Genomic DNA, 15,907 nt, shown 5'->3' with positions numbered 1-15,907 from the left:
GCTCTTATTCTTACTTTAAAGAATAAGAGCCTTACTTATTCAAAGTAAGAATAAGAGCCTCCGGAAAAGGGCACTTTTTCCGGAGGATCGGGGCCAGTCTAGACGCTCTTTTCTGGCTTTTTTAAAAGCCGGAAAAAAGCGGCGGACATTTTTATTTAAATGCCGCGGGGGATATTTAAATCCCCCGCGGATTTCCCTACGACGACTGGTGAAATTTACATGCCCCTTCCGGAAAAGGGGCCAGTGTAGATGTAGCAAGGTGTTTTATTGAAATGCTTCAGCTCAGATTTTCATTTTACTCCCTAAATCAGAGTGGAATGTTGAACACATGGCATGTGCCTGGATCCAGTCTCCTGGGCGTTTTCATATAGCACTCGGTTCACCAAAGCACCCGGGTCACAGCTGCTCCTCTGTATTTTGAACGAAGGAACCGCAAAGGATTGGAGTTAAGAGATATGAGAGAGCAGCTCTTGCTTACTTGAGCTCTGGTACCTGAGCCCCTCCTTCCTCTGCATTCTCTTGCAGCTGTCAGGCCTTCTGCCTGGAAGTGTTTCCTCAAGAGTCTCCTGTGGCTTCCCACAACCCAGCAAAGCCCACTGGACTATGCTCAGGAGAGTGGCTGCTTCACTCTTGTTGGATGGAGGCCTGTTTTAATATGTTCAGGTTAATAGAAGTCCAGCTAAATAAAGTTTATAAAAAGAAATATTGGTATAGACTTAAGTGAGATGAACTAGGATAGGGGTTTGCAAGGCCCTGGTAAAGTCATAAGCTGGCATAAAGTAAAATTGAATGATTCTAGAAATGGGAAAAGTGTTCATCGTTGACATCCCAAAATGTGTTTGGATTGAATTTGAGGATGAGGTTTGCCAAGATAGGCATCACTGCCAGAGCCAGTGGGCTGGAAGAGGCAAGCTTTACAATCATGACTGTCTGTTTTCATTTTCTCCTGGCTTTCAGTGTCCTGATCCTGAAAGGTATGTTAGCCAGAAAGATGGCACCCAAATGACATTACCTCCAGAGTTAAATTCTGAACAATAAAATGTGACTGACATTCCTCCTGCTTTCCTCTCTAGTGCATCTTTTTCCTTCACCTCCTTTTGTTTTGCATTCTCATCTACAACTGTTTTTAATACCGGTTATCTAATTGGTTTACCCTCTTATGTGGATGCACTTATACCAGCAGAAAGGTATGCACACATGGAGAATTTACTCCTGTACTGGAAATAAGTGCCAATATAAGCAGAAGCTCTCTAAAGATATTAATTGAAATCTGTACAACAGGTATATATACACAACCCCTTGAAGTAATATGGCCTTGTTGGCCAAGACAACAACTTTTGCAACATTGCTGTGAGTTTATAATCCAGAAAGCAAGCTAAAAGCAGTGCCTTAAACAACCTGACATAATAGAAGTTTGCTAGGCCTCAGCCTGGTTGACAAGTCTGTGTTGTGCTGTGACTTGCCAGGAGTGAACAAGCATCATAGGCAGAAGTTGCATTCCTTATCATTGCAGTTATTTTTTCTTCCCCTTGTTGTGTTTCATTATACCTTACAGAGAACAGAATTACACTTACCACCAATAGCAGCAACTCAGAACATGTGGCAGTTAAGAATTTTTCAACTCAACTTGTCAGAAATAACCAGTTTAATGAAACTAACACTTTGCACAAAAATAATCAGTCTTGACTTAACTTTTGTCACAAAGGCTTTTCAGGTTCAGAACGGAATTTTTGGGCAAGAACATTGGAGGGGAGCAGGCCAGTTTAGGAGCACTGGAACCTGGGTCTATCACATGCTTGTAATGTCCTGATTCAGAGCAAGGCCATGATTTCAAGTCTTCCACACTCTAGGTGAGTGACTAGTCAGTGGACTATTCTGCTGCAGTCTCTGATTCTTCAAACTTTTAAAGGTCTGAAGTTGGCCCATTCCAGAATTGGAAGTTCTTTGAAATAATTCTTGTATTTTACCTAGTGTTAACTTAGGGGAAGGGGAAATTGATTCCCACATATGTCTACTCGCAAGTCCTTAAGCTAACCCTTTTCTCCCAAATGGACAGGTACATGTAGCTAAAAGGTTAAGGGATGACAATTACAGTCTATAAGTATCTTTGTGGGGAAGAAATATTTAATGACAGGCTCTTCAGTCTAGCAGGGAAAGATACAAGAACCAATGGCTGGAAGCTTAAGTTAGATAAATTCAGACTGGAAACAAGTGTGCATTTTTTTACAGTAATTAGCCACTGAAACAGTTTATGGACAGTTATGGTAGGTTCTCCCTCACTGACAATTTTAAAAATCAGAACTGGATATTTTTCTAATAGATTTGAAATTCAGGAATTATTTTGGGGAACTTCTATAGTTTGGCCTATCTTACACAAGTCAGATCACAATGGTCCTTTCTGGCTTTGGAAACTATGAAAAAGGACAGTTAAGTACCATCTGATGTCATCTAAGGACCATTAAGCAGAGCATGCCTCTTGTTGAGGCTCTACTGCTAATGTGAAAAGGAATAAGGACAATTGTTCAAATGAAAGTCTTCATTCTTTACATTTTAAATGCTTTAATTGTAGTGTGCTAATAAAAAGATTTTAGTGCTGTTACCTCAGGAGTCAAAGTTAGTTTAGTCTGATTGTGTGTCAAGTTAGCAGTCTAATGCTGTAACCACAAAACAAGGATTTAAATACTCTCTCTTTAGGACTGGGACAGGCCTCACCCACTCCGAAACCCCTTTTCAACACAACAATGCTATCATGACCCACAGCAACCAGTAAGGGAAAGAGGCTTCTTTTTAAACACACCATTTCTGCCTTAGTTTCTACCATCAACAAAAATAGAGAAGGGGAAGAAAAGAAGGAGGGAAGACTAAGTGCTGGGGTGGGTGGAATGGAAAATTCCTCAAGTGCAGGATGAGGGAGGGGGGCTAGTTATATAATGGGAAATGCCTATCAGGATAAAGCTAATGGGAAGAGGGAATGCCTAAATCAATTTACTTTTAATAAGTGTGGTGGTGAAGTGTGGTGTTTAACTTGGTAAGCCAGGTGGCACACACTGTAGTCAGGCAAGATGGACTTTGGTTTTGCTAGTGAAATATTTATTCCTGCCTGCAGATTTTAAACTGTAATTAATTAGGTCGTCACCGCAGAATGAGTTACTCTCCCATTCTAAACCTTTTCTCCACCAACCTACCTTTGATGGCTGCATTTGAAGTACTTCCACAGCTAAAGTGGGCCTCCACTGCAGCCACTAACATCGTTAGCCATCAAAATAATCTCTTGCATTGCCCTCTGCAGTGTACCCATTAACTGTAAGATACCACCAATGCTCCTGCCTGTCTGTGTGGTTACACCGTAAGTGGTCAAATCATTCTGGTGATAAAATGGAACATGTTTGCTTATGTCTTTACAAATAAACCAAAGTAAGTGCCAGAATTGCAAAGTTAACATTTTATTGAACTTAAACTGATATAGAACAGAGGGGCAACAATAGTTCAAATTTTCATTAGTTAAAATTCCACTGGGGTGTTTTGCTTTAGGACTCTTAGCACAGTGTGTGCAATTATTGAAAAATAGTTTTTTAAAAACATTTAAAAAAAGGCAGAAAGGGAGATTCCAGCCCTGTTTTTCTTCACATTACCACAGTGCTGTCTAACATTCCATTACTTCCTTTGGTATCCTTCCCCCAAACTGAAAAGGCTACTCAAGTGCTAGCCATGTCTCTTCCCATTAGGTACACATGAAAAAATTTGTAACATTTATGAAAATAATTAGCTGTAAAGAGACTTCCAAGCTAATATGGAATGAATGCACATTTACATTGGCAGAAAGACTAGCTGTGAAATTTCTATTAGTTTAAAATAAGTTACAGTATATGAACTGCTTAATCAATCCAATTTTTGTTTAAGGCATCTTCAGTTATGTGCATCCAACACTTATGCCTGCATATGCTTCACTTAGCATCCTATTTAAATATCTTTAGGGCAAATTTATTGTAAAACTTGCAAAATCAACTGGATACTTAGAAAATTTAATGCCCAATTTAAAAAAAAAAACATTGAAAATAGCCAGCAAAAAGAGCTAAAACTTTGTCTGAATTATGTTTTCAATCACTTAACATCTACAATTTAAAAAATGTGCTAACTTGCCCCCTCAATTCCTCCCAGATTAACAAACTAGTAACACTGAAAAACTACGCCATTTGCGTATGAAGGTTTTGCCAACAGTGGGCAGCTATTTATTCCCTATGCTCTCAAAACAGCATTTCAAATGTTTCATCAGTTTTCTTCAAATGCAAGACTCACTGGATTTCCTAAAACCAGATACAAACTGGCTCCCCTTCACCAGCAGTGTTGTATTAACAGTAGTGTAACGCAAGCCAAGTTTTTGCCACTGTTTGCAAAAAGTTTAATCTGTTTGAGTGAGATGGCAAACTTTGTGTGACAGGCAGTACTATTAGAGGCCTCACTTCAATAGGCTTGGACATTTGTTCAACAGGAATGTACACTCTAGGGAAACTGAGAAATGCTGAATGCAAAAGATCAAAATTTAGATTAAGACTTTTAAAGTCGTTTGTCGGGTCTATGATAAGCAATGCTAGATCTCTATGAAAGATCAACTTCCAGCTGCAATAGATGCCTATAAACCAGAAGATGTGTGCCAGCACAGGTGATTCCTTTTGTACAGGAAGACCATATGAATGCTTCAATTGCAGTAGTCTATTTTATAAAGTCATGGTATCACACAAAGTAGGCACTAAGATAATTACTACATATACTGTCACTGCTTTAGAGTAACAATGGAGTAGATGTTACAAAGTCTGTGCTTTGGCCTGCAGTTACATTTCAAATAGGAGAACACTTAGTGCCTAAAATAGACCATTTTTAGAACCATACATTTAGCCTGAACAATACAGCTATTGTCATTTCATTGTTGCTAATGGATCAACATCAAAAGTTGTTATACTAAAACTTAAGTCACGGGACAAGGCATTGTGTTCAAGTTTACACATTTGCATAACATGTCTGGATTTAATTCAGCCCTCAAAGACATTTATTTCATTGGGAAGCATGCAATTTCCTTTGCATAGTCTTACATTTTTAATAAATGTTCAAGTAATTAAAAACTTAACATGCTGATTGTACCAGTTACAATTAATCAAGTAAAAGCAACTGAAATCTCATCATAGTGTTAGAGATATCAACTTGGTACTAAATAATGAAAATCCTTACATATCTGTAGTGTAACAAAGATCTCATTAACTTGGAAGACAAATCCCTCCTATTGAATCTCACTAGTTAAAGTAATGCATCAAAAGGATTGATACTAAACGTGCACTTCACTGTTCCAGTTATTGTAGTGTACACTTTCTGACATTTCTATAAAACATTTTCTGGTTTACAGTGATACACAACAATTTTTTTTTGATGCTGGAGATAAAGTTTATTAAAGATACTACCAAAATTTTGGCAAACATTCCAAAATTAGATTTGTAAACATAATGCTTCCGTTTTCAATTGGCAGCACTTTGAAAAGACAAATACAATAAGACAAGTAAACAAAGATTAATCCAAAATGCTTATTTTTTTGACCAAATAACTTATGTTCCCACAATGATAAAGTGACAGTTTAAATCAAATTAAAGCAATAAACTGCATGAAATGAAAGTTTGTGCTGTTTGATGATCACAGTATTTTATAGTTAAATATATCTGTTCTTTGTTATATTCCTGGCACCCAGGAGAAAACTCTTTAAATATACATTTCATGTAGGCAATAGCTTCTTGGCATATCTCTCTTCAAAAAAATACTTTATAGCAGTATATAAATAGGTCACCTACATGTTGAATTTTATAATTTTGCCCAAAAACTATAGATCTGTTCAATTTTTGTAAAGAATCAATTTTTCCCAACACTAATAAAGCTGACAAACTGTTGAAATGGAAATGCTTTCATCTTCCACAATAGAAGTAGCAATTTTATAGGAAAAAACCTACAGCAACACTCCTCAGTTGTTTTAACCTGAGCATTTGGCCTACTTGGAGCAGCAGTTTTTTTTCTTCTCTCATCATGCTCACACCCACACAACCTTGCACACATACAGTACAAGCACACACTTTCAGATGCTGGTAGGCCACAGAGTGCTTCCCGCTGTTTTAATAAAATGGGAAGCAGTGTAGCTAATAATTTAACTACACTAAGCACACACTAGCAAACACCTTAAGGCAACCATTGCAGTGGGGGTTTAAGTTGCAGGGGTAAATTACTATTGTCAATGAAGAGGCTGTATATAGCTTTCATATATACACACACACACCTCTTTAACCCTCCAAATAATGTTTTCACGTTCTTTAAAATTTTTGTGCAAATTTTAAACCTTCTACCATTTAAGGCAAAGAGTTTGAATTAACAAAAAAAGGTCAGAAAACAGGCCTATATTTATCCCAAAGCATTTCAACTTGCTACATTGTTTTAATGTGCACAACTTCAAAGTAAAGATACTGAGTCCCCAGTATCTACTGGTAAAATGATTTCCATGGACGAACATAGTCTTAAGGAAAAGAAGGGACCAGAAAAAAGCAGCTTCAAATATGCAGAGAAGCAACCTCAACAACAACAAAAGTAGTAACTCAGGTCTGCTAATACTGAAACTTTTGTAATGCAAAAGTTATCTTTTTAGACTCTTAGAGCAACTCATTTGGAATTTTAAATAAATAAGCTTAAGTTTATTCACATCTTCTGGTCCAAGCAGAGCTTTAGTGCCATGACTCTGCTTGTCGTTGGTCAAATTCACCTATTAGTCTTTTAATATGAGCCAGTTTGTTATGGAGATATTCACATCTGTACTTTTCCTCATGATAGTTGGGACTAGACTGCAAGGAAAGAGAAACAAGTCAGGGTGCAGAAATATTTTTTCAATATCTGAATGTCCATCACTAAAGAGGACATACAGAGCCTGTGCATAGGACAAGCCATATGAAAGTATTTATCATATCCAATCTTTCCACCTCCTAACTGTACACACCTCTTTGATCTTCCGATATTCCTGTAGGACTTCCTCATGAACTACCTGTAAATAAGAAAACTGAAATAAAGACCACCTGAAACCATTTCACTGTTGTAAAGTACAATTAAATATAACAGCTTGAGTGGGGTGAATGTTCAGTTTTACCACACACTTAAGCCTTGTCTACACAAACATTTAGTTCATGGCAAACTGTGTATCAATCTACCCTGCATTAGCCTGTTATGGACTAAGTGCCTGCATAGATCCTGCTGATGTCCATTAACAGTTCATTACTGCTCTTTTAATCCACAATGATAGCGTGAAACAAATAGATTAGCACCCAACTTGCCACAAAATAAATATGTGTAAAGACATCTTTATTCTCTGCTATTGTTGGAATAAACATGATAGAGGAGCAACTTCCTCTGCACAACAGGACAATAGCCAGAGTTCAGGAACAGTGTCTCTTGGCCCATCCTCATTGGGGAAACAGGTTATGGGGAAAAAATTAGAGTTGCTGCTCCAGAAACTTTCCATTAATTTATTTCCTCCCACTCATATATTCTGATAACTGCACAAGAGTATGAGCTACAAACAGCATTAAATGTCTTATCTTATACAGACGTACAATGCCACTTACTGCATAACCCTAGAAAAACAGACTTTGGGTCAACTGTTTGTTATGTATTCTGGAATACTAGAATTTGGTTTAGTGATTAACCTAGAAATTTGGAGGCCCAGGTTCATTTCTCTACTCTGACAGAGACTTCCTGTGAAATGGGGCAAGTCACAGCATCCCTATTCCTCAGCTGTCCGTTTGTAAAATGTAGAGAATAGTACTTCCCTAACCTTCCAGGGATGTTGACGGGATAAATACACAAGACTGTGGGGGCACTTGGAGAATTTGGTGATGGGATCCAAGTAAGTACCTGAGACAAAAGATGCTGCTTCTGCCAAATTATGTATATTTTCCTCCAACTAAGTATACATTCATCTAAGGCTTCTCTATCAAGTCTGGCTTTTATCTTATACATTAGTTTTCAAAAAGCTGAGTATTGAGCTATATATGCTTAAACATTTGGGGTAAATGAAAACCACTAACAAAATGCCTTTTTTTTTTTTTTTACCTGATACTCCTTAGATCCTGGAGAAAGGCGCTTACGCTGAGCATCAAGTTTCATAAATCTTCTAGTGACATTCTCCATCCTAGCATGTAAGCTTCTGTATTCATCATACTCTGCATTGAAGTCATCCTTGTAACTCTGGCGTTGCTCATATGAGACAATAGCTATATATTTTCTAGTGGAAAAAGTAAAGTTATACTTATCTTCCATAGTAAGATATTTGTATAAATTTGTTACTTTCAATGAATTGTAACTGGAGCATACATTACTAGGCACTTTGCTTCTCAGTAAGACATAGATTTAACTAATTTAAGAAGTACTTGTCCTACTGGGATAATAGACAAATATTAAACTGTACACTTTGTAATACATGGACTCTAAAAGCCACCTCAACCAAACAGTCTTTAACAGAACTTACAATATTTCAATGGCAAATTGCAGTTTATTCACATACAAGTATTTTGCTCCACATGATGTTTTTTCAGAAGTCATTAGACTATCTACAACTATAGGTGCACATAGAACAGTTAACATGCATTCAAATTAAATGGAACCAATGCTTTTGTTTAAATAAGGGGGGAGCTGCTAGCAACTCATTTCCTATGATGTCTCCTTAATTTCATAATGTCTCCTGTATTGATCTGCTGGAGTCAAGTGCATTCACCTCCTCTGAATGCTGCATAAGCAGCCCAGTATTTTTGCTAGTATTTGGGAGGATCTCAATTGATGAGCAAGGATACAAGACTTTATTTCAAGATATGGCAGATGTGTCACATTTGAATAGGAAGTTATAACTAATAGGATAAAAATATTAATTATTAGAGCTGTCAACTGATGTACATTAACGCCTACAATTAATGCAAGCAAGGCAGGATTAACGCATTAATTTTTTTGAAGGAGCAGTGCTGCATGGAGCTGGGGTCAATTGGGGACTCCAGCTGATCCTGGACTCCTGTGGTGCTGCCCCATGGAAATGCCACCACAGTGTTTCAAAGAGGCAGTGCACACGATCGATCGCGATTAATTTTTTTAATCTCTTGACAGCACCTATTAAATATCTGTATTAAAAGTGTCAAACTCATCTAAACAACTTGTGGTACATGACAGACAACATAAAACAAGCTGCAATGAGGCCTGCCACTGAGAAGGACTATCACAACCTTGCCAAGCACAAAAAAATGCTTCTGGCCAATAATGCTACTCAAATCATCAAAAGTTCCTAAGGACCTAGCAAGGCCAAGTTGCTAACCTTGTGAGATTAAAATTAGGCAAACAATCAAAATAGCAGATATCTTTGTCTTTTTTCTAGTTTTCCCAAACACGCAGTTATTTTTGGTCACATCTGATATCAGCCTCAGCCAACTTGCCATCAACTATAACATCCCTGTTGCCAGAGGTACTACCATCCCAGGTACCCCATGTGCATTGAGCACAAGGGTACAACAGAGGAGATACTGCTCAGTAGCATCCTTTGGATTCTCTCAGTAATGGAGCAGGAGCACCTCTGTCTATTCCTTTTAGGTCTCAGAGGTATGTTCATCTTGTGATCAACACAAGAGAGATAGCAGTCACATTTTTAAAAGTAGTCTCTGTTGTATATCCAAGCTCCAAACAAGAACAAGCAGGCTAATGAAGATCAAGGAAATTCTTTGACTCCAAATACAGCAGAACTGCTTTGCCATCAGCTTTTCTTGCTCATTACTTTATTTAGCCAAGCTAATTGGGTATGTTTCTCCTGAAGGGGACTGACACATTTTTCTCCAGTAGAAAGAAAAAGGCCAGGAGAACATGAATCACACAACTGTCTGGAGGTCAAAAATTCCAATACTATTTCCAGAATCTATGAGCACTGTCCAAGATTCAAGGAGAAGATGCACTTTTGTTTCCTCAACCACTACAGATACAATCTGGTTCAAATTAGGAGTTATTTAAGAAGTAGTTTTCAAATGCAACTGACAGTGTTGTCCTAAAAGCTGCTGCTTAATGTTCTTACAGAGAATGCTCAATAAAACACAGTTTATACCTTTCAGCTTTTCAAGAAATGCTGATGAAATGGTAATTTTGAATAGGATGAGAATAACAGTGTCTTTCTGCATTAAAATTTATATTTTAGGAAATATAGGCAATACACAAAATCAAGACCAACTGTAATCCAACAATAAGGCAAGAATTTTGAACTTTGTCTAAACTTTTATTGCCTACCTACACAGCTGCTATCCCACATAAAACATCTTTCATATAGACCACTTCTTCCTTTAAATTCAATAGGCTTGCACTGTTTAGTAATAGATCTCAATCCATGTTTACTCCTCTCCCTTTGTGACCTTTTTTATATAGTCCTAGGTGGCTTTGCTAGAAGCAGTATGTTATACTACACATAGCTGCAGTTTGCGTAGTCAGTTTAAAGAAACATTTGTTAGGTGCTATTGAATTTAACTGGCACAATAGAGACTGACCCACTGCAGCTATGGTGATTTACAAACAAGTATTACATATGGATAAAGACAACAGAAGAGAACTCTTAATTTGCAGTAATCACTGAACCTAATGTTCAAAGTATTACCATTACTACACATCAGAGGGAGCCTATACGAAAAGAAGAGAACACTACAGTGGAATGCAAACCTAGTTTATTACTCCTAGACCCATACAAAATCTAAATCAAGTCACATAGCTCTTAGGGTCATTTTAGGAGCATCATTAAGCTGGACAACATTTCTATGCTAACTCAGTGCATGTGTTGTCATTGCCTTAATATAATAATTACAGCTGGTCAAAAAAATTCTAACTGAAACAGGTTTTTAAATGGAATCTGCCAATCTGTCTAAACTGCTTTCTGTAGTCTATTCAGTTTTGGAAACCAGGCCGGTTTCTGACAACACATTGCCTGGATTCCTGCCAGCTTGCTGCCCTGGTTCCTGGACTGCAGGGCTTCCAGCATCTGTCAAGTGGCTTGCACTACAGCAGGAACTCCATCTCCTTTTGTAGGAAATGCGTAATTTACATGCTGACTCAGAACAGAAACTAACTTGAAAAAAAAAAAAGCAACATCACTGTGTTAAGTGGAATAGCTTTCTCTTCCCAGTTCTAACAGTGTTATTTGCACTCAACATGTCAAGCTGTAAGTTAGGTGTGGTGGCGATAAAGCTGGGTGGCAGCTGCATGGCTTTACCCTAGCCCCATTCATGCACTTGCTGGTATTATGGTACCCATCTTGCTCTGCCTAATTAGCTCTGTTGGAGTGGCAGGATTATCAGTTGCTCTAAGGAGCAAGGAATTAAGTGGAGAAATGCCTTTGAAAGCTGGGCCAACTTTATTTTAATTCTTTCCATGAATGTTTATCAGATCAATGACTTATGTTAAAGAAGATGGTTGAGAACATTACTGTACCATCTGTTTTAACAACAGAAAACAAGATGTACCAAAATTAAAGTGCTGAATGTTAGAGAAATCTTGTGCTCTGTGGGGACAGAACTCATCTGCTCTCTGTGGGGACTGAAATAATGTTGCAGTTATTCCTCACTGAAATGAGCTCTGACCAAGCTAACCGAGTAGTCCTGTCCTCTCTATTTTACTAGTATATGCAGGAGAAGTGGAGTGTTCTGCGGAAACAACAGGGCTCACTGCCAATATTACAATGGATATAATTGACACACGCAAGCTATAAAACTCTAGCACTGAAATCAAATCTACATTACAATGAGTCACTTTTAGAATATAGCAGCATGTTTGACTTGCAAATTAGGCTTGCATCAACATTTCAATTTTGGACACTAGAACTGCCAGCAAAAGCCTCGCTCTTTTCTGTTGTAAGATGAGGAACATGTTTAAGAAAATCCATGTTGACTTTGTTTATAGTTTTTGGTATAAAGTGAAAAAAAGTCACAAAATAGCAAAAGAGGATTTTGTTAGTAGCGCAGCTGGAACTGAGCAAGATGCTCTTTGATTTTTACATTTTGAAGAAAAATGTAAAGCCACAAATAGAACAGGTGTTGAACATCTGCAGAAGTTATATGTAGGATTTTTATAACTGTTTCAATGAATTCTTCTGATAAATACTGTTTCTTAAATGTTTTAACAGTACATATTTAGCTAATAGACCAGCTCTCTTACAATAGAGGTTTCAGTCAGACAATTTCTTAAAAACTAGAAAATGGTCATCCTTCAGCTGTGCCTAAAGTTACTCAGCTAAATTTCTGGCATATTAAAAAATTTCCACAATCTCCTATGGAATGAGTTAAGAAGTTAAAATGAAGATTTATTAGTGCTTGCCAATTTTTCATACCCATTTGTTCATTTTAATATGCTCACTCTAGTTTCTAGGTGCCATACGTAAATGGAAAAATAAGGTGCTTGCTGATGCATTTTTACTCCTTACTATATATTTATACTCTTCGGGATGCTCAATCTTAATTTTGAATTAAGGTTCCCTGATTTTTGCAGCTTCTTGGTGAGCAGTTTTATGGTAAACCGGTTATTTTTTGCATCAGTTTCAAGTTCAGCCTCTGATCTGGTTGCATGAAACAGTTTAACACAGTTTACAAGTGGATGAAATCAGTAACCTGGCATTAAAAAGAATCTTCAGAGAATAATGTAATTATGTTTATAATCCAAGGCAAGTTTGGAAGCTATAGACACACTAAGTTACAAATCTCCCCAAATAGAAATATAAAGTGTAGTATGTTACTAAAAAAAGTACTGACATCCAAATATTTGCCCATTAAAGGTGGTGCTGCTTTAGTTTCAGCAACCATCTGTAAAACAACATGGGTTACAATCTCCTATAGGGCTAAAACTATGTAACAAAAAAAAAAAAAAAAAAAAAAAAAAAGAGAAGTGTCATTTAATTGTAATTGGTGTTCTTTTCATGCCAGGAAAACATGGAATGTTCATTCAAGGTGCAGAGAATGAAAAGCTGTACTGTAGTTAGATATATAAAACTCATGGGCTACGTCTAGACTGGCCACATAAGACGGAATAGGCATGCAAAAGCCTATTGGGGAAAAGCCGGAAAAGAGCGTCTAGACTGGCGCGATCCTCCGGAATAAAGCCTACTTGCAAGTAGGAATAAGAGATCCTCCGGAAAAGGGCTTTATTCCGGAGGATCGCGCCAGTCTGGACGCTCTTTTCCGGCTTTTCCCCAAGCCGGAAAAAAAGCGGCGGCCATGTTTATTTAAATCCCGCGGGGGATATTTAAATCCCCCGCGGATTTCCCTATTCTGACTTGCCTGCTTTGCATGCCTATTCCGTCTTATGTGGCCAGTCTAGACGTAGCCATGTAGAAATATAGCTGAGCATATATCTTACGATCATTACTAATGTGTATTCTGTATAGACATTTTGTACACGTGTTAACCAAAGCTATATTAACTGCAAAGTAACAAAATTACAGTTTATTTTATATCTATATAAGTGAAAACTTTAGAGACACTTATACTGGTGAAAGTATTCCAACACTCACTGAAATCCCTCAATTAAGCCAGGACTTGTTTTATCACAGCCCATCTTTCCCATTATTTAATCTTGCAAGGATATCAGTCCTGCATTTATCACATCACAACCTCTGAGGGAAATTGTGAATTGCTAGAACTTAACTAGAATATTAGAATGCAAACACAGATGGCAAGGAAAAATATCTTGTTCAAAACAAATCTGATATATTGAAAGCAAGGCAGAAACCACCACCCACTCCTCTTTCTGAGTTACAAACAATCCTTTATCATAGAAAAAGAATGAAATGCTCGGCCTCAGATTAGGAGACGACTCAGCAGGAAGCGAATGGCATGACTGTTCAGATTCTTCCTTGGCCCCAACTCCAGACATACTCTCTACAAGGCTACATGAAGCACAGTACAACTACCCAGGTGAACGTTAGCATAGGGGAGCAGCAGTCCTCAAGTACCTGCCACTGTTTTCAACATTTTCATCTATGCTGAGTGAGGAGGAACATTTTGCCATGTGGACGACTTTGGGAATATATGGAGTCAGCGTAGATGTCACCAAGTGAAGGTTACCCAGAACTGATTGGAGGTAGGGTTAATAAGTTAGCAGACAGTTTTATATGCATTACAGTTAAACTGTAAAAGGTAAGGTTTAACTGCTGGATACAAATCAAGTAAATGTTAAGTAAAAAATGGTTTTCATTTTTTCTAATAAGTGCTTCATCAGTAACCTGCTTAGCACACTTTCCCACAAACACTCATGAATAAGAGGAACTTTACTTCTTTAAAGTACAGGCAGTCCCCAGGTTACGTACAAGATAGGGACTGTAGGTTTGTTCTTAAGTTGAATCTGTATGTAAGTCGGAACTGGCATCCAGATTCAGCCGCTGCTGAAACTGATCAGTTTCAACAGTGGCTGAGTCTGGATGCCAGTTCTGACTTACATACAGATTCAACTTAAGAACCCCAGGCGTCCCCAAGTCAGCTGCTGCTGAAACTGATCAGCAGCTGATTCCAGGAAGCTGGGGGCAGAGCAACTCTGCCTCTGGCTTACTATAGTCAGCCGCTGGTCAGTTTCAGCAGCGGCTGACTTGGGGACGCCTGGGGCAGAGCAGCTGGGGTGCTGCCGGGTTGGTCCAGTAGCGCCGAGGAGCGGCACTGCGGGACCAACCCAGCAGCACCCCAGCTGCTCTACCCCAGGCGTCGTGGGCAGAAAAGCCTGGTCTGCTGGGGGGGAGGGGGCACTAGCTGCGCCCCCCCGCCCCCCAAGCAGACCAGGGAGACACGGAGCAAAGCCGCGGAGGACGCCCGCAGCGGGACAGCTGCGGCGCGCCTGGGCTGTCCCGCTGCGGGCAGCCTCCGAGGCTTTGCTCCCCATCTACCTGGTCTGACCAGCAGACCAGGTAGACGGGGAGCAGCTTTTCTCGCCCCGGAGAACGTGGGCGGCGGGACCGCCGCTCATCTGGGCGTCCCGCCGCTCCCGTCCTCCGGGGCGAGAAAAGCCCTGTTCGTAACTGCGGATCCGACATAAGTCGGATCCGCGTAACTTGGGGACTGCCTGTAGTCCCATTGACTTTAATGATACTGTTCAAGAGACAATAGTTACCACCCTATGTGCGTAAGAGTTCACAGGACTTCAAAAAGTAATTCTTAGATTTTTAATGGCTCTTGTTCAAGAACTGAATGAACAAGCTCAGAAAAAGGTTCAATATGCATACACATGTTCAGTGTGGCACACTACTTTTAGAACGAGTAGCTCTGACAGGGCCTTTTAAAACGTTACATTTTGAGAACTCTTCCATTTTCTAATTACATAAGACCTTTCACAGCTGATTTTTTGAACTGCCTATTAGAGCATAGCATGAATTTTGTCAATCTTAAACATAATTTTACTTACACAAAGTAGTCTGGTAGTTCACTTGTTGATGAAGGATCTGTAGAGTCAGTGCAAGTCTCTTTAACACCTACATGAAAATAAAAGGTTGATGTAACAGGATTCTAATATCCCTAATGCAAGTCAAATCTGGAATGTCAGGAACACTCCTTCCCAGGAATTCTACTTTGTCATCTCACTATGTAATCAAGCACATAACCGAAAACTTACAATAGAGGCCATACGACCAACTCTGCAACAGCCAATACCAGGAGTTTAAAGTGCAGTAGCTACTATGGAATCTGTACAATAAAATAATGCAATCTTAACCCAAGGTCATCTTTCTATTAGAAAAGTAAGTTGCAGCATCTGCACAACAATTCATGTTCTGAGGTGGCAGATGGGACCACACAATAGGAACTAGAAATTTTACATCAATATGCAACTCTCATAGGACCAAACTAAAGGACAA

At 38.7% G+C, this 15,907-nt stretch overlaps 1 protein-coding gene across 4 annotated transcripts in view; it reads right to left on the bottom strand.

Moving 5' to 3' along the window:
• Nucleotides 1-249: 249 nt before the first annotated feature.
• ELL2 (elongation factor for RNA polymerase II 2) overlaps nt 250-15,907 on the bottom strand; it is a 75,772-nt gene continuing 60,114 nt past the window's right edge. For 2 of the 4 annotated variants that reach the window (XM_075932107.1, XM_075932106.1), the window contains 4 exons: nt 15,460-15,526; nt 8,125-8,296; nt 7,016-7,060; nt 250-6,863 (listed from right to left, as the gene is read on the bottom strand). In XM_075932107.1, the coding sequence (XP_075788222.1) occupies nt 6,747-6,863; nt 7,016-7,060; nt 8,125-8,296; nt 15,460-15,526 (401 nt within the window). In that variant the 3' untranslated portion in view covers nt 250-6,746. The remainder of the gene's footprint in view (nt 6,864-7,015; nt 7,061-8,124; nt 8,297-15,459; nt 15,527-15,907) is intronic. The other 2 variants (XM_075932105.1, XM_006118674.4) reach the window with 2 other exon arrangements.

Source organism: Pelodiscus sinensis, chromosome 6, assembly GCF_049634645.1.
Source record: "Pelodiscus sinensis isolate JC-2024 chromosome 6, ASM4963464v1, whole genome shotgun sequence".
Classification (NCBI taxonomy): Eukaryota; Metazoa; Chordata; order Testudines; family Trionychidae; genus Pelodiscus; species Pelodiscus sinensis.
The sequence above is the reverse complement of the archived record's forward strand: the minus strand, read 5'-3'. Positions and strand labels throughout refer to the sequence as shown.